Source organism: Anarrhichthys ocellatus, unplaced genomic scaffold (assembly GCF_004355925.1).
Source record: "Anarrhichthys ocellatus isolate YVR2014 unplaced genomic scaffold, GSC_Weel_1.0 scaffold4, whole genome shotgun sequence".
NCBI lineage: Eukaryota > Metazoa > Chordata > Actinopteri > Perciformes > Anarhichadidae > Anarrhichthys > Anarrhichthys ocellatus.
The window spans coordinates 6,431,273-6,458,717 of record NW_022280034.1 but is presented as its reverse complement, the minus strand read 5'-3'; the positions used below and the strand labels follow the sequence as shown (position 1 = coordinate 6,458,717).

General features: G+C 41.4%; 4 protein-coding genes across 6 annotated transcripts in view; 3 read left to right on the top strand and 1 right to left on the bottom strand.

Moving 5' to 3' along the window:
- pald1a (phosphatase domain containing paladin 1a) overlaps positions 1 to 13,800 on the bottom strand; it is a 40,912-nt gene extending 27,112 nt beyond the window's left edge. The window contains exons 1-7 of one of the 3 annotated variants that reach the window (XM_031843002.1): positions 13,617 to 13,800; positions 4,491 to 4,685; positions 4,187 to 4,289; positions 2,194 to 2,373; positions 1,535 to 1,699; positions 1,273 to 1,433; positions 659 to 734 (exon numbers count right to left, since the gene is read on the bottom strand). In XM_031843002.1, the coding sequence (XP_031698862.1) occupies positions 659 to 734; positions 1,273 to 1,433; positions 1,535 to 1,699; positions 2,194 to 2,373; positions 4,187 to 4,289; positions 4,491 to 4,672 (867 nt within the window). In that variant the 5' untranslated portion in view covers positions 4,673 to 4,685; positions 13,617 to 13,800. The other 2 variants (XM_031843001.1, XM_031843000.1) reach the window with 2 other exon arrangements.
- Positions 13,801 to 14,766: 966 nt separating this feature from the next.
- Positions 14,767 to 18,514, top strand: ndr2 (nodal-related 2). The gene is made up of 3 exons (XM_031844242.1): positions 14,767 to 15,031; positions 16,821 to 17,608; positions 18,249 to 18,514. Exons 1-3 carry the CDS (start codon positions 14,767 to 14,769, stop codon positions 18,399 to 18,401), a joined length of 1,206 nt encoding a protein of 401 aa, XP_031700102.1. The 3' UTR covers positions 18,402 to 18,514.
- A 1,117-nt stretch (positions 18,515 to 19,631) lies between these two features.
- On the top strand, positions 19,632 to 22,526 carry lrrc20 (leucine rich repeat containing 20). Its single transcript, XM_031843921.1, has 5 exons — positions 19,632 to 19,897; positions 21,079 to 21,167; positions 21,351 to 21,500; positions 21,619 to 21,786; positions 21,880 to 22,526. The coding sequence occupies exons 2-5, from the start codon at positions 21,098 to 21,100 to the stop codon at positions 22,002 to 22,004; spliced, it is 513 nt and encodes a 170-aa protein (XP_031699781.1). The 5' UTR covers positions 19,632 to 19,897; positions 21,079 to 21,097; the 3' UTR covers positions 22,005 to 22,526.
- Positions 22,527 to 24,029: 1,503 nt separating this feature from the next.
- ppa1a (inorganic pyrophosphatase 1a) lies at positions 24,030 to 27,331 on the top strand. Its single transcript, XM_031843709.1, has 11 exons — positions 24,030 to 24,256; positions 24,428 to 24,492; positions 25,134 to 25,187; positions 25,311 to 25,430; positions 25,514 to 25,600; positions 25,688 to 25,814; positions 25,914 to 26,041; positions 26,207 to 26,292; positions 26,578 to 26,647; positions 26,873 to 26,912; positions 27,000 to 27,331. Exons 1-11 carry the CDS (start codon positions 24,196 to 24,198, stop codon positions 27,026 to 27,028), a joined length of 867 nt encoding a protein of 288 aa, XP_031699569.1. The 5' UTR covers positions 24,030 to 24,195; the 3' UTR covers positions 27,029 to 27,331.
- The last annotated feature ends 114 nt before the right edge of the window (positions 27,332 to 27,445 follow it).

The window sequence follows — 27,445 nt, the reverse complement described above, 5'->3', positions numbered from 1 at the left end:
TTTTAGAAATATTTTAGTTGAGATCAGGAAAGTGTGATGTAAAAGTCTGTTTAAACCACAGAAACGGGAAGCGAGGCAACATCCTGGATGTTATAATAGAAGTGGAAAATATGGAGGGTTGCCATGCCTTAAATCTTTCAAAAAGAAAATGTGAGACAAGTGAGAACGACAAAAAGAAAGAGTGGAAGGCAGAGTAAGACTCAGTAAGGCTCTGATCCAAACACTGGAAAGGAGTCGCTTTCCAACCGCAGGGAATTGGCCCAGCTGCTGCAAGTCAGTCCAAAAAAGGGCAAAACAAGATGAAAAGAACATCCTATGTGAGTGAGGAGCAGGACGGAAACCAGACAGAGCAGATGACCAAAGAGCGGACATTAAGTGAGTGCAAAACAGCAGGTTTTCAGCCATTTATTATATAACTATCACACTTGTCGGTGATTAATAGCACGTACAGGACAGATTCAAAAGGCTACACGTGGATTAAAAAAAAGATGCTGTGACCTTTTTGCTACCTCAGTGAGAAAGTCCAGATGCTCTCCAATATTCCAGCCATTAATAACTTTAACAGCACATCAAAACAAGATCCCATCAGGAGAAGCACATCCAAAAAAGGTCTATCCATCTAGTGTGTCGTGATCAACGTTTGTTTTTTGTATCTTACCCTGAGTATGCTAACAAATGCGTCAAAGTCTTCCTCCAATGGTGCTCCCTCCATGGGTAGTGGTAGTCTGTAGTACCTGCAATACAACAGATTGTTAGCGGGAGTTGAACCTCCGCCTGTGTTGTGTAGGTCATAACACACTACACATACACGTGTGACCTGAAGTAAGACTCATTTAGTGTTTACTGATCTCACACAAGTCTCGGACAGAAACACAAGGAATGATGGGAGGGATCAAAATCGTGGGATCGTTAACGTCCCCTTAAAAATACATCACCTGCAAATCAAACTATTTATAATAAATCATCCCGCTGCTTTCTTAAGACTACAAAATTCTCCTCGGGGAGTAATATATTCTCTTGCGCTGGAAATGTTGTAAGCAGCTTGTGACATCTTGATAAAGCTGATGCTGCTGATCTGATTGCAAACAGGATGCTGCAATCTTTTCGTTTTTATGCTCCCCCCCCCTTTTTCTTTCGACATAAGCAGGGCAACCAGCCTTTGCACAAACAAACGTCACTTATTTATAACCTGCCCTGCATATTCTACAGCACTTTGCTCCATCTAAACTACAGTGTGAGCTGAGAGGCTAATAAAGGCACAATGTAAACAACCTGTAGGCCGGCATGGTGAACACGGGCCTCTTATAGACCTCTTCAGTCACGTGGATGTCCTCCTCACACGCGATGAAGATCTTCTGCGGCTCGTCTTTAAAGTGCTCGATGTCGTTGTAGACATAGAAGATGTTTTCGTTGAGTATCGCAAAGTCACGGAGCTGCGGAGGAAGGGAGAGGGGAGGGTGTTTCAATACTGCTATGCACTATATGGTGCCAAAAAAACTCAAATGTGGATGCTGAGTAAGTGTGTGTTCGTCACCTCCTTCCTGATAGTGAGCTCCAGCCTCTCCACCAGCGCCTCCTTTTCAAGGCCATGAAGGTTTTCGTGGAGGTTTTCCTTCCTCCTCGGTGTGTACGGCACAAAGTTGCCGTCCTTGTGCAGGAAAACCACCGGCTCCTCTCTTACACAGAAGAATATAACCTCCTGTTTTCAAAAGCAAAACGCAATAGGCATCAAATAATAGCTTTTTAAAGTAAGAGGATGTTACCATCTACCAAATAACCCACTTCCAAGAGCAACTGGAAACAATCGTTGACGTCGTATGACATGCAGCACATGAGTAAGGAGTTTAGAGAAGCCCGACCTATAATTTTGCCAATTTAATTTCAATTACGGTCAGTTTTTAGCTGCTGTAAGCAGAGAGATTCATTTTCCACTGGTACACGTGACCGCAACTTTCTGTTTGCTCAGTTCTACAAGTCAGCCACAGCCTCCACTGAGCACTTGACTCTTCAAATATTTACTGACAACATGGGTAGTAAGGCCAGGCAGAGCAGCACAGACACCAACTCGGGAGAATTAAGAGCATACAATCTATCAGTCAACATTCATGTGTGTGTGTGTGTGTGTGTGTGTGTGTGTGTGTGTGTGTGTGTTCTGCCTGTATAAATGTGTGTATAAAAGGAAACAATAGTGACCTCGTGTCCTTGTGCCTGGAGCCTCTGGAGAACATGTTTGAAGCCATTCAGACTCGGCTGACCCATCCCATACAGCGGGTAGGATCCCCTGACTTGGCGGAAGTTGGGTGCTCCATAGCTGCCCGTGGTATTGAGCACGTCTGCCTTGCTGTACACATCCTGGACCATGAAGTACTCCCCCTGGAAAGCAGAGCAAATGTCAACTCAGAGCAGGACACCCCAAACACAACATTTCTCCAGCTTTCACTCAAGCATGCATTAATTAGCATTTGTAAATCCTTTGTAAATATGTCAACACTTAAGTGTTTTACATATTTACTTGCATCCTCACTGGCGTTTTAAGCTTTTTAATTCTTCGTACTTCGACCACATTGAAACATCAAAACAATCACAAAATGGCTTAAATCTTCTTCTTCCTCTTTGTTGATAAATAACAAAACTAACACGGTCTGGTTACTCTGTTGTCTCAACAAGTTAAATCTCTGCTCTGTCGCCTCCATCTCTCCAAGATTACTGAGAACGTGTTTTAATAGAGCCGAGTATGTCAAAATCGTTGTCCAGCATGTGACTGACTGTGATTCGTAGAGGTTAATTCCCACACTGTTGCACTTTACTGATAGCATAGGCATTGGTTCTGATAGCTGCTTCTATTTTGGATCCAGTTCCAGGTTTGTAAAATACCCAGATTTGTGAAGCTCTGCGGGCAAAAAATCTGTTATTGAATCTTTCATTCACAATAACTTTTGGCTCTTTCAGAAAAACAACAGAATACAAAAGGCAATGTTTGAGGGAAGGACCATCGAACCGCCCATCATTTTAAAGTAAGAGTATTTCTGATAACTTCAGGAGGTCGTGTGCTCTGCCTCAGTGTAACACCGGTGTTACACCATAAAATGTAACATAAACAATGACTTCAATTCTATATTATTTCCACTACAGCTGCAACAATTAATCGATTAGTTGTCAACTATTAAATTACTCCACAACTATATTTATAATCAATTAATTAATCTGAGTGGTAATTGATGAAAAAGAAAAATTCTGATTCCATCTTCTTAAATGTGATTTCTTTTTTGATTTCTTTACTCCTCGATAAGAGTAAAATGAAAATCTTTGAGTTGAGGACAAAACAAGACATTTGAGGGACATTTTATAGACCAAAGGTCTATTTGATTAATCAAGAAAAGAATCAACAGATTAATCAACAATGAAAATGACTGTTAGTTGCAGCCATGATTTCCACTGTGCTGTTTTTACTTCTGCATCTCCAGTGAGGAGCAAACTGTTTTTGGACGAGTCGGGACAGGGTTAATGAATGTCCCAGAACAGTCCCCAAAGACAGAGCATATTTTTAACAAATATGTCTTTATTCCCCACCAAACAAACTACCGCAAAAGATTTGATCAGGGCTTTGAAATGGATCGATTAGTCCTGGGTTCAGATTTGATTCAATGCTATCAAAGCCCTGCTGACATCTGTTTTGTGTGATCGTAACATTTCTGATACACAACAATAGAGCGAGCAGACTTGTTTAATTGTTCTGGAGATCGTCTCGCGGTTGGTGCTTTCACATTTCTCCACTTTGGAAAGTGCTTTTGAAAAGCCCTGTTGTTTGGTTGAGACTGAAACATCTGTTTAGTGTGGATGGGAGGCCAAAACAGAGAGGAAAAGATGTGTTTTCAAACTCCTGTGGACTGCGGGTGAAACTGCTGGACCTATAAATACACATGTAAACAGAGGCTGTGGGTTAACCCCGACACAACACTGCATGCCTGAACAAGACGCAGCAGAGGTGACAGAGCAGATCAAAGCCCTGATAGCAGGGTGACAACATTCCTGTATCAATGGCTGCCCCGGATCATAAAATGGCGCATGACAATGTTCCTATGCCACGCTGCGATTTGGACATGTGAATGTGAAAAGAGCAGACGTGGAGACAGGTGAGATGACTCCACGTATATCCACCGCAGCGCGCGGTGCGGTTCGTCCTTACCTGCACCAGGTAGTGCTCCGGCATAGCGTCTGATATCCGACCCACTTTGTAGTTGGTCTTGAGGATCTCATCGTGAATCTGAAATTCCTGTCTGCAATTATACCTTTAAAAACAGAACACAGGGCCGGGTGGCAAAGAAAGGCCAATTTAATTATCAGCTACTATTTGCCAGGCCTGAATTGACAAATGAGATGATAACGGGGGGCAAACACTTCGGCTGGAGGGGGGTGGGGTTTATGGCACCACGGTGATCAAAGAGGATTAACAACCAATTGTGAGAACGCGGATTCGGGGAGGGACTTACGTGATGACGACAGGTGCGACTTTGTTGGTGATGATGGACTTGGCCTTGTTGTGGATGTTGACCGTCTGAAAGGAGCTCGTGCTGAGAGACTGTCTGCTGTCGGCCATCCCGTTGCCATGAACACTCTCAAGTGGCGACGCTACGGAAACAGGCTGTGGCGCGGCACTGGCAGTTGTACCCATGCTCCACAAGCAGCTGTGAATCACATCGCAGCGTACTCAGAAACAGGAAGCAAACACACTCGCACGCATACAGAGAATCCCGTAAACGGTGGCAAAACGTACGGTGTATTTGGGGAATGACGACACTTACAGACATATTTAAATTGTGAAATTAAGCAAAGGAAATATCATGTATTAATTAGTGAGCTGGCAATGGTGCTTGCAGGCAGATTTTTTTTGTATATTCTGAGAGAGCCATGATAGCGCTTTGCAATCTCTGTGCTAAGCTAAGCTAACTGACCGCTGTAGCTTCATATTTGGCGTACAGACATGAGGGGTATCAATCTTCTCGTTCAAGTCTCAGCAAGAGTTAAATGAGCATATCTCCCCTAGGGCTGTCCTCGACCAAGGAAATTCTTAGTGGACTAACACTCGTATAATTTTGTTGACTAATCGATTTGTTGATTTAATCGACAGATCTATAAAAGTGTAAAAGTGTCCCCACAAAGAATCACACAGAGGCACCACTTTAAATCTTGTGTTCACCAGAGATGAGCTCATAAGTTCTTGGAAATAAGAAAACACGAATTGACAAAAGAAATGGACCCGTTTGATGCCTTTGTATCCTATAAAGAGTCAGTCTAGGCTGTTAAAATACATCCTAAATGTTAATCATGCAATAAATGTTTTTTTAACAAAAGCAGTTTTGTGAGTCTTTTGAGAGAGATAGAACATGCAGAGATCTGACTGAATGAAATGCCACTTTCTCAAATTACAAACGTTCTTTTTGTATCTCTACGAATCAATCATGGTGGCATGGAGTCGCCTGTGACAGTATTAGTATTTTAACCATATAGCTCGACACTGAGCGCTCAGACCCCCGCGCTACCCAGCCACGCACTTCAAGCAGACGCCCTCCCTTCTGAATAAACAGCGAGCTTCTCAGGGAGCTCTGCAGATACACAAACGAGTCTTCTGACAAGCCAGCAGTCAGGAGTAACACTGCTCCTCAACATCACTTATAACATGTAGCTGGTCAGGAACCTACACCACCAGAGCACACAGAGGAAGACACGCATAAATGCACATTAACCCTGAAGGAATCACCAGAAACCCACTGTTTTCAAACTCATAAATAAATACACTGTAACACTGGAGCTGCAGATGTAGCCCAAAAGGTCAGAATCAATCCAACATCAAAATCTACTTGATACAACGTGTGTGATCTCCAGCTTTGAAGAGAGTGGACTCTCGCTGTGCAGAGAGGCTCAGTGGTCATCTGGAGCTGAGTGGGCATGCAGGTCAGCCTTGTACTCACAGACCTTTTCATTTGGTCCGGAAAATCTCCTCTCACAAGCACAACAGAGGAGACAACAACATATTGATTTGCTTGTTGCTTTGTCTGGCACGGTTGAAAAAACACAACGGGAGCAAAAGACTAAAATGTTTTTACAGCTTGACCTGAATAATAACTGCAGAGTAGAAAGACTGAAGAGCAAAAAGAGCTTGAATCTCTCACCAAGTTCCATAAAAGGAAGCGGTTTTTGTTAAGAATACGGTGCTCCAGCTGCCCAAATCTATTTGAGTCCTCACCACATCCCAAAAACATCTCTGTTGCCATGATTTTGCGACTACCATAAGAAAAAAACAACAAAAAAACATTGCAGCAATCCACTCAAATGTGACATCTTACGTGTGAGATGAGGATCGATCTGCACTTCCAGATCCTTTTCTTTGCTGCTTGTTCTCCGCCATGGTTTGAGAGAAAGGGAGTGTGAGAACTTGGCATCACATCCAAAAAGGAATCTTTCTCTTTTGAACCCCCCTCTGCCCACCCCCAGTCGGTGGGAAACACCCCTCGTGGGAGCTCAAAGTGCCCCCGTCGCTTGGCACTGAGCAAAAAAAACTTCAGGAGATCCAGCTTTCAGACAGCGTCCTCCTCGTCCTCGTCCTACCACCGATATGATGTTGGGGAGTAGATTCATGCAAGAGACTCAAGTCTCCACGGAGGGGACCAAAGGAAGTAGTGGCACATCTGGCAGCCAGATGGCTCAAGTACAGCTCCCTTTCACAGGGACAGGCTGTGCACAAAGACGAGGCAGGATTTGACTCTTGTACTGTATAGCAAGCAACAAAAAGTACAAAAGGAACGCGCTGGAGTGGCAACTCTTTTGATCGGCCGACAGAAAATACATCCTTTATCAAGCAAAAATGCCAAACGCGGTTTACAGCTTATCAAATGAGAGGACATACTGCTTTTCTGTGTTTTATGAACCTGTGAATTTCATATTTTAGGTTTTGAAGACGACACCTTGATCCGTAAGAACTATTTTGTTGGTGCTAAGCCTTTGGTCGGGTGCCATTGAATCACTGCAAAAGAAGAGAAGAGGGCATAACTGGCTCTGGAAGATGGATCCCTCCGTTTCTCTTTCTGAGGTTTCACATGCTCCCAATCAAAATAGTATTTTGGGGATTTTCCTTATGCGACCAAAGAGTCGAATGATAGAGGGTGTTGTGAATCCCTTTGAGGAACATTTGTGATTTTAAGCTACTCCATAAAACTGACTTGAATTAAAAGTAATAAAAAGAATCAGTTGTCGTGTTACGGTCATGTTTAGTTGTAATATTAAACATGATAGATATAAGATGTCTTCCGTGTCTCCTTGACTTCCTATTTCAAGTGAAACCAGAGCTTACAGTTTGTGCATTCCTAGCAGTAAAGGGCATTTACACAGCAAACTCCTTTCAATCTCTGTCACTTTAAGGACATTTAATCAGTAGGTTTCCTTTACCCTCCACCACAGTCATGCATGATAATGTGCATGTTCCTATGTGGCGCAGTCGAAAGGCTGTAAAACAATCTGACAACAGATTCTCCCACTGTCCTCGTCCACACGAAAACCTCCTATATATCATCCAATGTGGTGTTTCTATTTGTAAAATTGTGTGTTGAATGAGGCTGACTGTCAGAGGCTTTGATTTAACAGTGACATGGTTAATGCTGCAGCACACGCTGTCGCTTGCTCACTGAAACTGGTACATTGAAAACCCTCCTCTGTCTTACCTCTGCTGCGAGACCATGTTGCACACACACACTTTGATACGGAAGTTCTTGCTTAAAACAAGCTTGTCGGCCACACTGCATTTTAGCATGGGCAGGCCTGGTCTAGCAGGCGGGCGGGCAGCATGGGCGGAGGCCTGAGTAGAAATAGCCCTCAGTCATAAACATCCTCCTGGAGATCCACATCAGAGAGGCTGTTTATCCCACATGTCAACCAGAGTAGTGTTGGGCTGCTTGTGAAGCCAATAAAAACGACAAACTTGGGATTTCCCGACGCAAAAATAAGTAAATGAGTAAACAAAAACAAGATGGTGTGTGTTTTGTGCCAGCCAGGCCGTGAACAGCATAGTCGAAGTTAGCCAAAGGCACAAATATTTAAATTCACAGAAAGAAGAAGGACCATGGAAACGGGTGCCTCCTGCCAGCCTACCAGCATTGCTCCATTCAGGGCTGGCACATTTAAATTCAGCCGGTGCACCAACTTTGCTGTAGCAACGTCTTCAGACAAAAGGGCCTGAGTGCAGACAGGAAGGAGCGTGCAGCTGCAGGATGCATCTGCTGGTGGCCCCGAGGAAGGATGCAGAGCACTCTTCATTCACAAGAGATGCAAGAGGGTTCAAGGGAGATGGGGATCACTTCTTAACGTTGAGGAGATCTTTTAACACAACCTCCCATATCGAGATGGAGAAGAGAGCCCGGCAGCAAGAGCCAATAAGTTCAATGTAACGCGCTTACTTGGCAACATTGCTCATCTTATTCAAGGTTCCTCAGCATTTCTGGTCTCCCCGGAGGCCACTCGCTCAGTCTGCCAATGTTAAAGTCTGAAACCCTGCTGGCTGCACAAAACCCCCCCCAAAAAACACAGAAAAATATGAATACAACATATGAAACGTCAATTTATGTTGCGTCGGATGTCTGATGACAACATATGCAGGAATGTGCAAAAGACTAGTCCAGCATCGCGCAAGAACCTAATCTAATGTATGCCAATTAAAAGGTTTGGTGTAATTCACAACAATGAATGACACAATGTCCCACAGTCTCTCACTCATCACAGGATACTAGACCACCAAACCACCATTCAATACAACCCAGTCACAGCCCCCCCCCAGGCCAAGGAAGTGTATAAGCACACCTTGACAGGATATGCTTAGTTGTACTCTCTGAAACTTCCTCCCTGCAGCTGCGCACATATTTCACCAGCGAGGTTAAGGGTTGCATACAGCCGTGATTCCACAGGACATTGCTAGTTCCTGAGCTAAAATATCAGAGCTGCGCGGAAATGAGCTCAGTGCTTCCTCTGCAGAAAATCTTTTTTTGTTTTCCTTCAACCGTTCCAAAGATCTCATTGTGAATTTGTGTCAACTCTTATGTTTGTTTTTGGCCTAAATAAATCACCCAACAACACACACAGAAAAATACTGCGGAAAAAAAAGGATGCATTGTTCATGGCCTTCCAAATCTGATGACACTATAGCCCCAAATAGCTTTCGCAGTGCAAGACAGATAGTCTGGATTAACAGACTGGGTGCACAAACTGACCGGAAAACAACAGACTTCCACTTAAAGCAGCAAATCTACTGGGACTCCATGAGTGACACAAAAACAAACTCTGCTACTGCAGTGAATGTGTGATAAATCACATGAATGACCTTTATCCTTCTACATTCTTGCTTTCATCGCAGCTTGACACTGAGCTGCTAAAAAAAGAGTGTGCAAATCTATTTTTAAATCCCTGCCTGTAATTTATTTAATTTCAAGATGGCAATTTTACCCCCCCCCTATGATTTTAAGGCTGCAGTACTGTGGCTTTCATTTTTTTCGTAACCCCAGCGTCTGACCACAACATTCTGTCAGCACCACCAGGCTAACTGACAGCGTTTCTATCAGTCGCTGCCTCAGAGAACCTCTCCCTGGACAGATTTTACACCAATGTGTTAGTATGTTTCGCCACACACAGTGAAGTGGTAAACTTGTGTGTGTGTGTGTGTGTGTGTGTGTGTGTGTGTGTGTGTGTGTGTGTGTGTGTGAGCAAACACAATCTGACTTAGCAGTTGCATTTTTTTTTTAAGTTGCCGTGGGAAGCTATAGAATCCTAACGGAACGAGAGATGATGAACACTTCAGAGGAGAGACTATGCATCACATGCCATGAAGAATGTAATCCATGCAGCTATGTGAACATCAAACATGACTGGTATTATGAAAGAATGCATTAAACCAAGAAGCTTTTATATTCTAAGTTAGATTATGATGATTTGTTTTGTTTGACACGGTTGCAGTGTTATCTTCAATTTCAAGTAGGAAACAAAAATCGCACCCAGCATCTGAAGTGATATTTAAACGACGTACATTTCCTTTTGTATCCATCAGAAACATACTGACGATAGCGACCACAAGACTCAAGTATCACAACACAGAGAAGTGTCACAACTCTACCTGACATTCAGCTGATCAGTCAACCATCCGAGAGGTGCTCGAGTCTCTGAGGAACACAATGAAAAAAAAAAAAAAACTGAAAATAGTGGGTGAAAAATAACCAAAATGACTGCAGGCAGCGGTACCAGTCTCAGTCAGACATCCTCGCTGGCATCTCTCTCTCTGATCTATGAGGCAAGCTGTCTCTTCCCACTCACACTACGGCAGGCGGCGGTCTCGCATCATTAAGGCGTCCTTATAAAGTGAGTCAGTGAACGTGTCCTTTAGTGAGGACAGATCCCAGATGGGCAGTCTGCAGGAGAAGGCAGAAGGGGGGGGGGGACCACACACAGCTCTCCGCCTGAGGAGGTTTAGAAGGGTGATAGCATGCTCCCTTGTTGTTTTTTTGTTACTTTTTTGTATGCATCCCCTGTGCATGAGGTGCAAGGCTGCTCGCGCACGCTGGGATTTGTGTGTGCAACGGGTGAATGTGTGTGTGTGCGTGGATGTGTAAAGAGGATGTGGAGGCGGACCCAGAGAGGCTTACTCATCATCCAGTTCGCTATCCAATCACTACCCGGAGCCTCCTGGCAGCACAATGCCTCCCACACATGGCAGACCTTTTAACAACCGTCTCAAACACACAAATTAAACCTTCACTTATTAAACGTACTACAATCAGCTGCAGCAGTTAACCCTCTCTGACATAATGCAATGTAGACCTGCCAGGAGGCTGACAATCAGTAACAACTGCACACAGATGACATCACGTAAGCCTAATTCACTACGATGCTCTAATTACTCCATTCATTAGCGGTTAACACGTGCCATGTTGAAGGCAAACAGGCTTACAGCTGGGCAAACACTTAGATTTAAGCTCGAGGCTCAGCTGCAAAGGCCTATGTGCTCTACCTCTTATAGCTGTAACCCGCAGGTCAGACCATCTCGTCGTGCAATAAGTGTCCTATTTCCTCATGTGGGCCGTATAAAGAAAGAACAAAGCAAACAGTATCCAGTTATATTATACCTGCACTACGACTCCAAAAAGAAGTAAACAGCCAACAAAATCAAGTTTGTCTGACTGCGAAAATATTTTCTTACAAAAAATGTGTGTAATCAACAGTTTGTCACAAGACAACGTCCAAATCAAGCGCATTTGGAAACGCGGTGAGTGGTTTTGGGAGATATGCATGTGAAATCTACTGCTGCCACACCTGTTCCTTCCTTCCTGCAGCAGCGCAGGCCAAGACTCTTGATGTTCTCGCAACACAATGAACGTGAAACAAAAACGCCCCCGTTGCCTGCGAACAGCAGAACATGAATGAATCAATGCAGTGAGTGAGCAATCAGGAACATGATTTTCTTTTCTACAGGGGGGGTTATTGAGATCAAAGCCAAATATCCGGAAACAAGAAGCTGTCTAATAGATGTCACTAAAAGATACTGAATATAAATGAAATAAAGCGACAATAAAGCTACCAAATGAGGCACCTAGTTACTCTGACAGGTCCAAAGCATTAATTTCCTTGTGATTGATTTATTAGATGGCGATAAAGCAGAGTGCAATTTGGAGTAACGGATGTTCCACTTCCTCTTTTCTAAATGTCCCAAATAGAAAAAAGAGCATACGGCTAATATCACCTGTCTTACCCGAATCCTTTCTCAGGTCTGGAGTCTGTCTTACCCCCAAAAAGGCAATTTGCTAAAAGCCTTTTAACAGCAACAGGAAAGGCCGAGATAGTAAACTAAACCATCTCACCTCAGCCAAAGTTCAGCTGCTATAGGCGCAGTATGAGAATGATGGTTAAATTACTATATTATATGGATGAAATAATAACTTGCGAAATGTTCTTTATTTCCTTGCTGCATGGGGACAAGTTTTGAATACACCACCAACACTTTGGGAAGATGAAATGACAATGAGCTCCCCCCAGGAGACACATTTGGGGGACATTAAATATCCACTTGAGTCCAGTGATCAAATATGACACCTTGTGGTAAAGATTATCCATTGCACCCTGGCAATGAAAACAGTCAAACATCAAAATATTGTACGGGACACAAATAATAGATAAAATCAACTCTTTCTCATGCTTTTTCAAGCAACCCTGGGTTTTAACTCTAACTGGACCCCCATTTTGATTTCTTTCTGTTCCCAACCAATTTCCCTACTGCCCATAAATAGTTAATAACAAAACAACCATTCACACCAGATAATCAACAACTTTTTGATTTCAGCCTGGGAGGAGTAAAGCTGTTCTCCTCCTCTTATCGAGATAAGCCTAGAATAAATAGCTCAATCATTTATGATGCAGGTGTCCATTCATTCATGCTCTCACTCTTGATTAATTGTGATGGTCGCGGTTTGATCTGCGCTCTCGGTTGTCAAGAGCCAGTTTCTGTCTCCCCCCCCAGGATGTGAGGTAAAGTGATATGAGCAGAGGAGACCGGTCCCAGCTGCTCGGGGATAAATCAAACAACAGCCGGCACGGCAATACATCAAAAGGGCGTGCTGTGCATTGTCTTCCATGCGCTTTGGACTTTTCATACTTTACATTACGCCTAATGGGAGAATGAACATGTCTGAACATTGACCGTGTCTTGTGGGCATTAGTTTGCACTGACAGCATGTATTCAGTGACAGCCTATATGCTGTTTGCATTGCATTCAAAACGTGTTCCAGACTAAAAGTCTTTTTAAGCCCATGAGCCGATAACAACACATTATTTGTTGCCTATTCATAACAAAGTAGAGCACATAAGTTCATGCTTGACCTTTGTAATTAAATATGCTAAAGGTCTACTTACAGTACCAGATTCAATATTTATGAAAAATACATTCAGGCCAGTAAATGATATAATGCTATTAATGTTAATTAATGTGTGGGAGTTGTTGTTGTTTTGGGTGCATAGTGTTTCCTGTATTGTGAAAAGCTACAAAAATGTGCTTTAATTATTAGTGATACATTGATTGCTTGTTGAAGTAAGTGCACATGTTAAAAATTGTGCACAAAAGAAGGTAGTAGTCATGTGGTGCATTAACTCAATCAACTTACATATCAGTAAATTAGAAAATGTGTTTTTTTAAACAAAATAAAAAGCATACATCTACATTGATCCGCCTCCATTTGTTTGCCTCAGATTTAGTTACCAACTGGAGGTCAGAGTTTACCCAACTTCAGATCATTCATCACTTCCTGGGAAGATGCAGTGCACGATGTAATGCAGCCATTGAGAGTGTGTGTGTGTGTGTGTGTGTGGGGGGGTACCAAGCACACGTATGCCCCATCAACCACACAATCACTTCGCGTTACAAAGACACTCATTACTCTTATCCAAAATGCTCAAACGAAAATATTTATCACGCATTATTTTATAAACGTGCTCGGAAACGGCGAGAGTCTTTAGCATCCAAAAAACGCGTGAACGTTAAGTTTTCGCCTATCGAGGCTCGTGCAACAAGAGCCGTAAACTTTAAAGCTACTCACCATTTCAGCACACGGTGGGTGAAAAAAAAGCCTCTGGCTTGTAAGAAAACATGTTTTGGTGTAGTGGGTTTGTCCCGTGGAGGATGAAGCCGCGGTGCACCGCTCTCTCTTTATACCACAAGGAAGAAAACAACATCCATTGATTTGTTTTTGGGGTCCTTTCTCTGGAAATTCACGAGGAAAAGGATTTTCGCTATGTGGATGAACGACGGACAGCGCATGCGCAGTCTGCGGTCATCCTCGGATGCTCGGTGCCAAGTCTCACTAACCATAATTATTCACATCCAAAACCTTAAAATATGAATCACTGAGCTTTGCGACATCGTGGTTCATGCAGTTCTATATCTTTAGAAGCCAGTTCCAAAAAGACAGCGTGCTTCAGCTATGTTTCATGCAAATGTCAACGATCCACCACTTTAAACTTGTATTAAAGGGATATTAGTATTTTAGGATAATACTGTGAAAACCCAAAACACCATAAAAGAATGGTACAGTCAGTAATATTGACATTATATAAGCTTTAAAGCCCGATATGAACAGTGTGTGATTATAAGTGAAACCATGGGATAAAGTAGATATTGTAGGCTATGCTGTTGGTCTTTTCTACTTTTTATAATTATATATATATATATATATATATATATATATATATATATATATATATATATATATATATAGAGGTATGCAGCCTACATGTTTTTTATATTTTATTTGAGTTATTCGTTATCCTGATAATTCTGATAATTGAGTGATGTTTTATGTTACATTATTAATGTTTCACTACTCTGTGTCCCAACGGTTCTCCTGTTCATCTCAGACGGTATTCAGTAGACATTACACTATGGGAAAGCCTAACAATGAGTGTAAGCCAAATAGCTAAAAACAATTAATCCAAGGATGGGGAGTCAGGCTGCAGAAGCCCACATAACATGGCGCAAACAAAGAGTTGCGCGCCTTGTAAACACGCACCCAGGCGCCTCATTACCAACAGAATGGATGATGAGCTGTCAGGTAACAAGTCTTGAGGACGCATGTCAATTTCCTTTAATGTTCTCAGCTACTTGTTAAACATAAAAACGGGGGTGGGTGAGGGTATATAAGACACCCCTAATCTCCGCGGAGAGGAATGTGTCATTAACCGGCCCATAACATGCTTTCAGTGGGAGCTCTGGCTGTCGCGCTGCACGCATCTCTGCTGGTGCTGCTCGCTCATGGGCTTCATAAGAACAGGGATGGAGTTTACCTGCGGTCGCGGCAGCATTTCTCCGGGATGGACCGATCCACCGGGTACCACCTGCCAAACTACATGATGCATCTCTACAGGAATTTCAGGTCCAACTTTTCCAGGCCTTCGGATGCCACGGAGCAATACACCGCACAGCAGGCAGACACCGTGAAGAGCGTGATGGCTAAAAGTAAGGTTTGCTTTTCCAAAACATGCATTTTAGGGAATCATGAATGATGGGACGACAATGTGATGCGACATGTATTAACGTCGTTATTCCTTAAGATTTTTTTTGCTGCTGTGGTCAAAGTCAGATTCTTTACCACTTAAAGATTCTTTGAAACCTTAGGGGTTTTTTGGGGGGGGCTCAAGTGTTGCTGTCAAAGCTGCGAGCCAGACGACCTCAGAGGGTTTCAATCCACATCCCGCTCAGAGGGGCGAATAACCATGCAGGGATCAGCGTGTGAAAAGGACGGTTTTCTGTCTAATTCTCAAAGCAAACCTCTTTTTTTAACTTAAATAGGTGATGTTGATTAGTACCTCGCCAGACATCCCCTATACAAATCTCTTGTTAAGTCAAATCAACAACTTCCCTCAGTTCTTTTTTCACACTTGGCTTGATTAGATTAGAGCTCGGGATTTAATGGCACAAGTAGCCGACAGAGGACAGCCCTCTCCCTGCTGCTGAGTCTAATTCCACATCGCTGCTAGGTGTTAGAGTTGCTACCTATTTGTTCGGCTGAGGATATGCAGAAGCCAGGAGAGGCAGAGGATGTGTTAAGTGATTGGTTTCGGATCGGTGTTTGGTTTGAGTGGATGATTGGCGAGGGTGGTTGGCACGTTTGATCAACAGTATATAGAGCTAAGCAGGCCAATGCACGACAGAGAACAAATTGAACGTTTTGAATGCTTTAATCCTTTAGATTAATTTGAATCACGCCTGTCCATTGAATCACAATGATATGGGCGCAGCACATGATGCCCTGCACCAGAACAATGACTGGATTATTTTTAAGACATCTCCACCTGTACAAGCATTAATCATGAAGACATCAGAAGTTATCAAAGGGAATTATACTTGGCCTTTACCATTCTCCTCACAACTCACTTTGCAAAACAAAAGAAGAGATTGAATCTAAATAACATACATCTTAACGGTAATTAATAAGCTCAATGATGGTTGGTTATTGAGGTTTTGGGGGTGCACATTAATTGACAATTTGCTGATGTCAGCCTGACATTTACATGCATCTATTTCAGTTATTAAGACACACATATTCAAATATGTTTCAAATAAATGTTGTATTTCCCTGTTATACCGCCATGTAGCAAAAAAAATGATCTCACAGCGTATATGGTTATATTGTATATGACAATATTTATCTGCATTGTGAGTAAATGTTTTATTTATTTAAGAAAGTGATTATAGACAAGATTATAGGAAAATAATGTCTGTTTTTGCCATATTCAGTAAATCAAGTAACTAATCAAGGTCCATCACATAAATACAAACATCCTTTAAATTAAAATTGCAATAAAGCAGTTCTGCACATAATTACCTATAACCAGAGGTATTAAAAAGAAAGTTACTGGAATTAACCGTGTAAAAAAAGCTTTCTGTTGTTTCACAATATTTTATGTTATGTCGCCCAATCCCACCACCACAAGTACCTGTTAAGTTTAAATGCTTGGTTTAGAAAGACACATTTAAAGAGATACTGCTGTAGCAGCATTTATGTCCTGATTTATTGCTAAATACAGTTTCCCAGAGGAAGTCTTCACTGAAGTAAAGAACAAATCACTGAAGGAGATCATAATTACCTACATTTAAATATAGCATTTCACAGTTAACATTTTGGTTGTTGTAGTTTGCTTCTCCTGGAAAGCTCACTGGCATTTGCGTGTTGTCATATCGGTGTCAATTATAATTTAAGGTGTCTGAGACTATTCTGCTAATCTTTCTCTTTTCACTACATTAGGTTTGACGTCCAGTCAGCGGCGCTGGATTGCGACCTTTGACCTCAGGGTCCTTCTCGCTGAGAAGCAGATCCAGGCGGCAGAGCTGAGGGTCAGGCTTCCTCGGACAGCGAGTGCTTCCAACATCACTGTGGCGGTCTATCACCAGCATGGCCAGGCATGCCATACGCGCGAGGGCTGCCAGGAACAGCAGCTGGTGGGGCTTCTCACTGAATCATCACTGGTCACTTCATCACAGAGCTGGAAAGTGTTCAACATGACAGAACCGCTCTTGAGCTGGCTCGGGCGAAAATCGGCGATGGCGAGAATTCCACAAAGGAGAGGGTCAAGAAGAAAGAGAGTGGAAAAGACAAAGAGAGGCCTGTCGCTGCCCGATCAGCCCGTCCTTGTGGCGAGCCCGAGAAGAGAGCAGGACGTGAGTGAGCGGGCCTTGTTGGTCGTCTTCTCACAAACTGGCTCTGATGAAAGCTCGAAGGCCAAAGCCAGCTTGCTTCACACGGCTGAACAATCCAAGTTCTTGTCCCCCGCTGAAATCAAAAGGGCCCGTTGGCCGAAGAGGCGCAGGAGCAAACGGGGCCAGATAGAGCAAACAGCGGGAAGCCCGCAGGCGTCCAATGGAGGGAGTGAAAACTCTCTCTGTCGCCGAGTCGACCTGCATGTCGACTTTAATCAAATTGGCTGGGGGTCCTGGATCGTCTTTCCCAAAAAATACAACGCCTATCGCTGTGAGGGTTCCTGCCCTGGTCCCCTGGGGGGAAACCTGAATCCAACAAATCATGCTTACATGCAGGTTAGTGGAGCAGATTATCCATCTATGTTGTTATTGTGAATAGAACTGATTCATTATCTGAGGCTCAGTAGAGTCACATCAGTGTGTGCTGCTTGTGTACGTGACTTACAGTATTTGGTATTATCACTGATAGATTAAGGTAAACTGGTTGCTGTTGGAAGGTAACGACAGGGACTGCAGAAGGAAACAAGACTAGAAGGACAAAACATATGCAAACGATTTTACCAGCCACTATTTTGATAATTAATCCATATTTTTTGTAGTTTTTTTTGTCTAATAAACTGAATATATTTGGGTTTTGGCTGTTATTTTAATAAAACAACAAATTTGAATTCAGAACTGGGGGTTGTGGGTAATTAAAACTGATGTTTTATACATATATTTTATCGACAAACCAATTAATTGAGAAAACTCTCAGCAGAAAATAATCAACAATGAAAATAATCATTAGTTGCAGGGCTATAAAACAGATTTAAACAAGCATGCTCTCACAAAACTCTCACTGGCATAATCCTGAATAATTCATCTGAAAAATATTTAAAGTATTTATCTGTCTTGGTATCTTTATTTACAGAAATGGAGTATTTTAAGACTGGAATTATACATCTAAATCCTCTGTTTGTTTGTTTTTCTTTTCCAGAGTTTACTGAAACATTTCCACCCGGACCGAGTGGCAGCACCCTGCTGCGCCCCAACCAAAATGAGCCCCTTAAGCATGCTGTACTACGAGAACAGAGAAATGCTCCTCCGACATCACGAAGACATGATTGTGGATGAATGTGGCTGCCAGTGACAGCTACAACCACCTCCAAACATGACCTGTGTTGCTGAGCGGTGCTAACGGCATAAAACATGCTGTGCAGGAGCAGCCGATGTCTGGAAAACAAAAGGAAACACTTAGCCGGGAGGGAAAAGCTCTTTGACATTTGTCACTGTGAACTGTGAGATTGTAGGTGATCTACGTGCAGAGATGGGATTATAATTTGCGATGTGAGCTCTGGAGAACATTGTTATTTTAGGATGTGCTGAAATACAAACTCAACAATAGCATCCAGTCTTCCAGCTGTTTGCAGATGTCACAATGTCATGTACAACTTTATTTCCCTTGTCAATTTCATCAATGTAAACATGAAATGGCAATGTTGTTGAATATTACAGCACTGTTTTTATTGTACAGGACATTTGAGTAACTGTAAATTAAAGTATATTTATTGTAAATATTAAAGAAATTGTATTTATGTACATTTTGGACATGGATTATATATATTTGTTATGTTTTATTACTTATACTGTACTAACAAAGGTTATTTTTAAGCAGAGATGCTGGGTATCAAACATCTTCTATATCAAACTATGGAAAAAGTATTTTGGTTTTGGTATATGATAACTCGTCTAAAAGTACAGTTTACAGTTACTAGTTTTAGAGTGTTTCAGCCATCAACAGTGTCACATCAAAATACAGCATTGTATAGGAGAGGAATGTCCAGCAAATACTGTAAAGTGGCAGTTATAGCCGTAACAATGGTAAACTATTCACCTGAAGCCAGAGAGAGAGCTCACTATTCAAATCCTTTGAAAAGGCACTGACTAACCAGGAATTTGCCAGTCATGACCAGTGCTCAAACTGGGAATAGTTGACCAGGAATCAGAGGTAAGAACATCACTTATCTTCCTAATGCAAAAAAGTATGGGAAAATTCTAAATTCTAAATATTAGTATTCAAAGTAGAGAAACACAGCTGAAAAAAGCTCCTTGTGTTTTCTTCATGTGTTTTAAAAGGCTCAGTCTCAATGCAAAATAATCAGATTTTAAAAAGCAGCACTCAGATATAAAACTTTTGAATATGCTAACAAAACTGACTCGTCATCCAACATTAACCGACTAAATAACGTAATGGTTCTTCATTATAAGTATTACTACTTAATAAGTGAAATTGCTGCTTTGTTACTGTTAATTAGGCTAACGTTTCATCGTCTGCAACTTGACAGCGCAGCACTGACACTCGTGAATTGAAGCATTTCCTAGCAAAATGTTTGCAAGCAGCCTAGCATATTCCTTACTTAGCGTTACTAACTGTCGCTTTAAGTAACAACGACGTTTACAGAATGTAAATCGTTACTATATGAGGTGTTGCTAATCTTACTTTTTCTAATGAATAGGGAAACATTCAGGTGAATTATCCTCTGCGGGGCTAAAAATAGACACTCGCCAAATTAGACTGTGATTGAGCTGCTGTAGCTAACGTGAGCTAACAGCTGCCAGGCTCTGTAACACTAGCTTCTAGTTTAGGTAAGTGTCTTCCTGGTGTGGTGTAAATGAAACACTGATATATTGAAATCATTACTAAGTGTAGCTCAACAGGCTGTCTTTGTATTAGTCTGGTCCTGGTCTGGTGTTAGGCCAAAGCTATTATATTGATTTGTACTTCACGTTACTCTTTCAGAGGAAGGAAATATGTTCCTCTTGGTTCAGTTCAAGTAATAGGGGCATTACCCAGCGCCACGTTGGTTTTAACGTTAAGTAAAGTTAACTAACGTGGTTTTTAAAGGTACTGGTTTTTACGTCACTCACGTTTCTTGGTCGACTTTCTACGAAGACTGAATTTATTTGTAATCAATGTTAATTTGACTGCTTTGCTACTTTGCAGATCTATGTTATGAATAAAAAATAAGAATCACGAATAATTTATTATATTTTATTGTAAATTAAGCTTCCCAGCAGCATATAAAGTCATTACATTTTCTGCCACCTTCTTCTATATATAATCCAACAATATCATATACGATACATCATCTGAAATGGGTCATTCTGCATAATCAGTAAACATACAGGCTCATACATTTGTACTCTTACTTGAGTAACATATTTGAATACTTCTTCCACCTCTGCTTGTAGTACAGAGTACTTCTATGTGATCCGTCACCTGATCCGAAAGCATAAAAATCCCCAACATTTTGGGGCTTGTCATCACTCATTATTGACAGTAGATTGTTTTGTATTTTCTCCAATTTAGTGGATTTTCATAATTGCATCATCTCCAGTTGTTGGTGTATTTCTTGTCGCACTTTTATTTCTTTTAGTTCACTTTTGAAAACCTTTAAAATATGTACTTGCATGTGAATTATATCAGTACCTGTCTCAAGAAATATTTATGTCAATTTACAGAAAATAAATAAGTAAGTAAGTAAGGGAATTTACTCATTTCCTTTTGTTGACAATATTACAACAAAAGGAAATAAGTTACTTAATAATACTCTAGTGATGAATGGTTACAAAGATGTGTGTAGCATAAGAATACATTGAGCACTCACTTAATATTGACATAATGTAGCAAGTGTGGCAACCGCATGAAGCTGGATACATTTTAATTGACATACTGTCATTTTTAGTTACTGCAATTACTATTTGGGTGTCATACATCTCATGCATCAAAAAACTAAGTGTGATGTGTCATGTAATGTTGTTTTTAGGAACAGTTCCAGCGGAAAAATGGCTGAGGCAGTTGCAAATGTGGCCCGGAGGGTTAATGCAACCGTAGAGGAGGGGAAAGATACACTGGGTAATATCTCTTCTCTCTCTCACTCACTCTTTCTGCTGAATGAAGAGCCCTGATTCAATATTTCAAATTTTCCCCAGCAGGTGGTGTCAGAGGCTAACATTTGTCTTTTCAAATAACTTTAAATCTTTACGTGTTTGTTAATTATAGAAGCTGTGTTAAAGCTTCATTATCTCTTCTCTGCAGACCTGTCAAACTGCAAGCTCATTAACTTCCCAGACGGTGTGTTCAAGATCCTCAAGAGTGTCTCAGACAACATCCGCGTTATCACACTGGCTGACAATGAGATGAAGTCCATTTCCAGCAAACTCTTTTCAACCTTCACTCAGCTGAGAGGTAGTGGACGATACACTCTTCAGTGTATTGTTGTTGTATGTTGTTCACCTCACAAATGTTGGCGGAAGAACAGACAGGTGACCCCTCGATTTACGCCCCGTCTTTAAATATTCTGCAGAACTGGACGTGCGAGGAAATGTTCTCACCAAACTGCCTGACATCGTGGGAGAAATGGAGCATTTAACCTCCATCAATCTGGCTGATAACAGCTTCTCCATCTTCCCCGATAAGCTGAGTGAAATAGCCACGCTGGAGAGGATTAACCTGGAGGGGAATGGCATCACAGGTAATAATAATAAGATAATAATACACAAGGGGTTTTATTTTGTTATATGCCTTGAGCTCAAGTTTACTCTGTTATTCTTATCTTGTCCCACAGAAATACCAGTGGAGAAGTTGAGTGACATGCCGGCACTGAAGTGGCTGAACGTGAAGTCAAACCCTTTGGACTCAAACACTCAGTCGGCTCTGCAATCTCCACACAATTTTGAAACCGAGTGCTGAAATATGTCATTCATTTATATGTACCCACCCATGGTCTGCATGCTGTGTGCCTTTTAGCTACTTCAGTCGGATGCTTTGGTGTGACTCAGAGACGAGGAAACATACTTGAAGATATCGAACTGAAGATTTCAAAATGGTTTACAAGTAACAAAGAAACCGGAGGTGTTTTATTAAAGATGTCGTCCTCCTTAAATAAGGTTTTCAGTTCTGCTGATGACTTCACCCTGCGGCCTCTACTTTGTCCTCTTTTTATGAACTACAAAGAGATGAAATCAATCCATTTATATGCCAATTCATTCATAGATAAATAATAACTTATTTATTCCTTTTGAGAGCATAAAAAATGTTTTTTTCAATTAAAAATGATGCACTGGAATCTCTGCAGTCTTGCGTCATTATTTTTCACTGAATGACAGTTATTCATATTCACGTTGGACCAATTTTTCAGAAGTGTGTCCTGACGTAAAGTTCAGCTATACTGTTTATTTAGGACGGCTGCTGATGATAGTGTTAATTTTCAACAAGTCTGACCACCGTTTTCTGGAATAAAAGATAATTGTTCACGTCAGAAGAACTGTCAGAAAATAGTCTTCTAAATATCTTGTTTTGTCCGACCAGCAATCCCTCACTCATAATCCGTTTACAATTATACAAAACAGTTTAAAAAAAAGAGTTAATCACCATATTTAAGAAGCTGGGACTACTGCATGTTTTGGCATTTTGTCAAATTATGAATTAGTTATTAAATAGCTACAATTTTTTCTGTTGATGAACTAATTGGTGAATTGTTTCAACCCGAGTTTTATTAGTAAGTTATTGATGTTCACATTCACAACCATAAAAGACAAACTTGGGATACGGATCCTAGTTAGGCCAACAGTTTGGTCAAAGAATAGAATGAGAAAGTCTTTACTTTATCACATGTGTAGACGTAAAATACCAGACTATTAAAATAGAAAGGGCTCTCCTGTAGTTCATCTACGCTCATAACAAACAACAAACGTGATTGGAGAGACAAGCAAAGTACTCTGAAACTATCTGATCACAGAGAGTTGATTCAGTCGGGTTACAGAGAAAGTCCAGATAGAAACACTGATCACGCTCTTAAACCCTCCATCTGCAGGTGACAGAGACTGATCCTCAGTATTAAATGGTTCGCTTAGGCTTTTCAAGAATTCTTTAAATAGCAACACTGCGGAGTCTGGATCACCTATAAGCTGATGTTTGGGTTCACTGTGTCAACCCCAGAAGGGCAAGAAGAGAGAGGTAGCGTTATGATGTGTGAGGGATTCACTAATGACCATTTTTATGTGTGTAAATACTTTCAAATTTGACTATTTCATACAAGGGTAGGATGCCGGAGTCGGAGTAAATATTTAGCACAGAGGCGGGCTCACAGCGTCACGTGACCCCTCTGCTGCCCAGACTGTGACCTTGTATTGTGCACCATGCTATTCTCTGACTCCACGCTCCTCTCATTGTTACAATTAAACAATTAATGTAATTATACACCTGACTCTGACATATTGATTTACATTACAACGTTAAGCAACGTGGCAAGCTCCATAAGGAGCCATTAATTGCCCTCAAAATCAACCATGCAACCTGTCTTTTAAAATGATGCATGTAGAGAGAAAAACAGATAAGTCACCTTCGTACATGTTTCTAAAAATAGGCCCATAATGTTATGTTCGAAATAGTTACAGAGAAACTCCAGAGGCAAGAAGTCACAACGTGGGCACGCCACCTAATCCTGCCTTGTTAATTGGTTTACAGCTAACGCCAGTCAGCTCCATCTGTTTGTGTCTGAATAGAGCCCTCCAGAGCCCCCGCTTCCACACGAAAAGAAGGTAAAGAAACATCACATCCAGGCCGCAGAATGCAGGTGGCAGCCATGGAGAAGTGGGAATAAGGAAGGGATTAGCTGTTGCTTACTACTCTGAGCAACTCTGCTTCTCTCAGATGCTTGTTCACACTTAGTTAGCTACGGATGACAAAAAAAACCCCACAGGAACCTGCAGCTCTGTTTTCTCGCCTTTACACTTCCTGTTGTCACATGCATGCAGTTGTCAGGTCTCTTGGCTTAAGCACTGCGCATGCCTGCTCCCTCGGCCTCGATGTCTGTCAGTCAAAAGCGTCTTAGTGCTCCTGTATTAGACCACAGTGGGAGAGCTTGAGAGCAACATCAGACATGAGCGTTACCATCGAGGAGAGGGGCAGGCCGAACACCAACGAGCACAGGCTGTTTTTCAGTAAGTACAGCGAATTTTACTGTAATAGTTGCTTGTTAACTTGTTGCTATAACTTATTTATAGCTGCATTGACAAGTAGTCGTAGAGCTTCATGGGGGGATCTCACACTTTGTAGTTCCTCATGGTGATTCATTTTTAAAAGAGTTAACATTGCATTACTCTTTTTAATAGAAAACTCTGAGGGCAAATACATCTCCCCGTTTCATGACATACCCATCTACGCAAATGAAGCAGAGGTGAGCATCACATGTCACACTTACTCTATTTGAGCTGTATTTGTACCTTTGGGAGATTGAAAGCGTGTTGCTGGGGCTGTACTGTAAACCGTGTTCATAAAAATACGTGATTTGTAGTTTTGAAAGCATAATTATGTGCTCCAAGTGACCAAAATGACCCCAGCCCTTGCTACTTGTTTTGGCTTTAGGAGAGTGTAGACGGACCAATCAGATGGAGTCAATTTGTCTGAAGTGATGGACAGTTAGTGTGCTAACTTTGGCACAAATTGGTACATTAAAATCCCTCTATTAGGCCTTTATGGTGGAAAGATTGTGTTTCTGTTATAAAATAAAAAATATATAAATAGTTTTTGTACAAAAATGTACTGTTCCTGTCGCTCCATTCAAGGGTTACATCGGCGATAGGTTATTTATCTATAGAACACAAACGTTTCTCCACTATCCACTGGTAATGACTGGATAAAGCGTTTTCAAGCACACACTGTATACATCAGACGGTCCTATCAGCGTCCGTTCAAGTTTGGGATTTGTGCAAAGCTTCAGCTGTCTTTCGTTCTATAATCACTGTTACGTAGGTTTTAGTGAAATAAATCTAAAACAGGAAAGATAATTAATCTGAGGTATTTCGGTTGGTCTTGCAGAATATTTTTCACGCCGTTGTGGAGGTTCCAAGATGGACAAATGCAAAGATGGAGGTATATATATATATATATATATATATAATATAAATGTATGCAAATATTTGGAAATGATCATTTCTAATAGTACAGTCACTAAAATGTGAGTCAGTACCTGTGTTTTGGCCGTTTGTTTATCAGATTGCCACCAAAGATCCTCTCAATCCACTGAAACAAGATATGAAGAAGGGGAATCTCCGTTATGTAGCGAATGTGTTTCCTCACAAAGGCTACATCTGGAACTATGGAGCTATTCCACAGGTGAGTCCTATAAACGATACTCAAACAACAGGAGACCAGACTGTGTCTCTGCGCCACTAAACACGAGCTTTCTCCTTTCACAGACATGGGAGGACCCCAACCACAAGGACAGCGACACAGGCTGCTGTGGAGACAACGATCCTATTGATATATGTGACATAGGAAACAAGGTACTACTCTGACTGGGGGCTTGGCAGACACAGATTTAAGTTCAGCTGTTTGCAGCTTTTTTGTTTTTAAATGCCTTTGATTCTCAGGTGTGCTCTTGTGGAGAAATAATCAAAGTGAAGGTGTTGGGAACTCTGGCTTTGATCGATGAGGGTGAGACCGACTGGAAGGTCATTGTGATCAATACTGAGGACCCAGAATCCGCCGACTTCAACGGTATGAACAACCTGCAACAGGCGAAGAAGAAAACCTGCCATCAGTTACACAAGCTATTTCTGAATTTACAGTTCTCCTTTTCTTTCTGATTCATTGCAGATATTGATGATGTAAGACGGCTTAAGCCTGGATACCTGGAGGCAACTGTTGATTGGTTCAAAAGATACAAAGTCCCAGATGGGAAACCTGAAAACCAGTTTGCTTTCAACGAAGAGTTCAAGGACAGGGTACAGCATTTAAACTTGTATTCACAGTATTAGTGCTGTAGTTTAAAAATGTGATGTTATTACACTTTATAGATTTAACAGTGTTTGTATCTGTAACTTGTCAGTTTTTTTTAAAAATGAATGAACAACTATATATTAACAATTCATATAAATTGTGTTTTCCAGGACTTTGCCATTAAAACAGTAAAGAGCACCAACGAGTTTTGGAAGGCACTGATTTCTAAGAGGACCGATGCTGGCGAGTTAAACTGGTGAGCACTGACATTATGCAGACAGTATATAGTAGGCTAAATGACATTTGTTTTGTGTTATTATTGATATTTCCTGCCATAACATCCATGAGGTAATTATCAAGCGCTGTGTTAAAGTTGATAGAACCCTGAGTTAACTAAATTAGAATTCTGTTGGACAACATATCATATACTGCTGAGTTATTGGACTGTTTCTTACCTTCTTACTGCAGATGAAATTGTGACACTGTAAATACATGCGTTTCTAAAATAATATTCTTTTGTCTCATCTCTTTCTTGAATCAGCATGAACACCAGTGTCTCAGAGAGTCCGTTCTGCTGCTCCGCTGGGGACGCAGAAGCTGTGGTTAAGTCTGTAAGTCTGTCTTCATTTTCAAATGCAAGTAACCATGCTTGATCCCTTCCTTAATGAGACTAGAGATGATGGCGATAAACACGTGCTGTTTAACCTGGTAACACACAAAGCCTTCAGACAAAAGGAGAGGATCAATAGTCCGAAATATCTAAGCTGCACACGCGTGTTCCTCGTGACCTCCAAGGTGCATCCGATGAGCAACAATAACACCAATAACTCTTACAGGCAAGTGCTTTTGGAGCCGAAGATCCAATTCCAAGTTCAGGTGGGTGTTTGTAATATTTGTTTTATTGCAGCTATACTCTGTTTTTAAATCAAGGAAATAAAAAAAAAGCTTGATTTTGTTTCTCAGTCGACACTTGGTTCTACTATGAGAAGTAAGAGGATGAATCCTGGGCTGAAAACCTCCTTCACTTCCTCCTCCCTTCATCTGATTTCAACACATCAGAGCCAGTACATGAACTGGATGGATTGGATTTATACTTCATCTCACATTTACTCGCTTCTTTGTTCACACTTGGGATGTCTGATGCTGTGTAAACCTGCTTGTTGTGCGATTGTGACAGTATATTACAATTAAGATATCAGATAGTCATCTATAATCTCAGGCTTGACCAAACATTACAATAAACTACACTGAACCCCAAGGTATTGGGTATTGTGTTGATTTTATTGTCACCTCTACATATTGTCATTATCACATAAACTTGAGTTTACCACCAGAATATGGATCTAAAGTGGACAATGGTGTCCTATTGGAAATACTTGGAGAGAATATTTAAATTAAGACACATAACC

Bases quoted from the DNA above. Each gene is read 5' to 3' on its own strand.
- ndr2 (XM_031844242.1), top strand. From the start codon at position 14,767: ATGCTTTCAGTGGGAGCTCTGGCTGTCGCGCTGCACGCATCTCTGCTG. The intron at 15,032-16,820 runs GTAAGGTTTGCT...TCACTACATTAG, and splicing joins GAAGAGCGTGATGGCTAAAA to GTTTGACGTCCAGTCAGCGG. The intron at 17,609-18,248 runs GTTAGTGGAGCA...TTTCTTTTCCAG, and splicing joins CAAATCATGCTTACATGCAG to AGTTTACTGAAACATTTCCA.
- lrrc20 (XM_031843921.1), top strand. From the start codon at position 21,098: ATGGCTGAGGCAGTTGCAAATGTGGCCCGGAGGGTTAATGCAACCGTA. The intron at 21,168-21,350 runs GTAATATCTCTT...TCTTCTCTGCAG, and splicing joins GGAGGGGAAAGATACACTGG to ACCTGTCAAACTGCAAGCTC. The intron at 21,501-21,618 runs GTAGTGGACGAT...AATATTCTGCAG, and splicing joins AACCTTCACTCAGCTGAGAG to AACTGGACGTGCGAGGAAAT.
- ppa1a (XM_031843709.1), top strand. From the start codon at position 24,196: ATGAGCGTTACCATCGAGGAGAGGGGCAGGCCGAACACCAACGAGCAC. The intron at 26,648-26,872 runs GTAAGTCTGTCT...TAACTCTTACAG, and splicing joins CAGAAGCTGTGGTTAAGTCT to GCAAGTGCTTTTGGAGCCGA. The intron at 26,913-26,999 runs GTGGGTGTTTGT...TTTGTTTCTCAG, and splicing joins AGATCCAATTCCAAGTTCAG to TCGACACTTGGTTCTACTAT.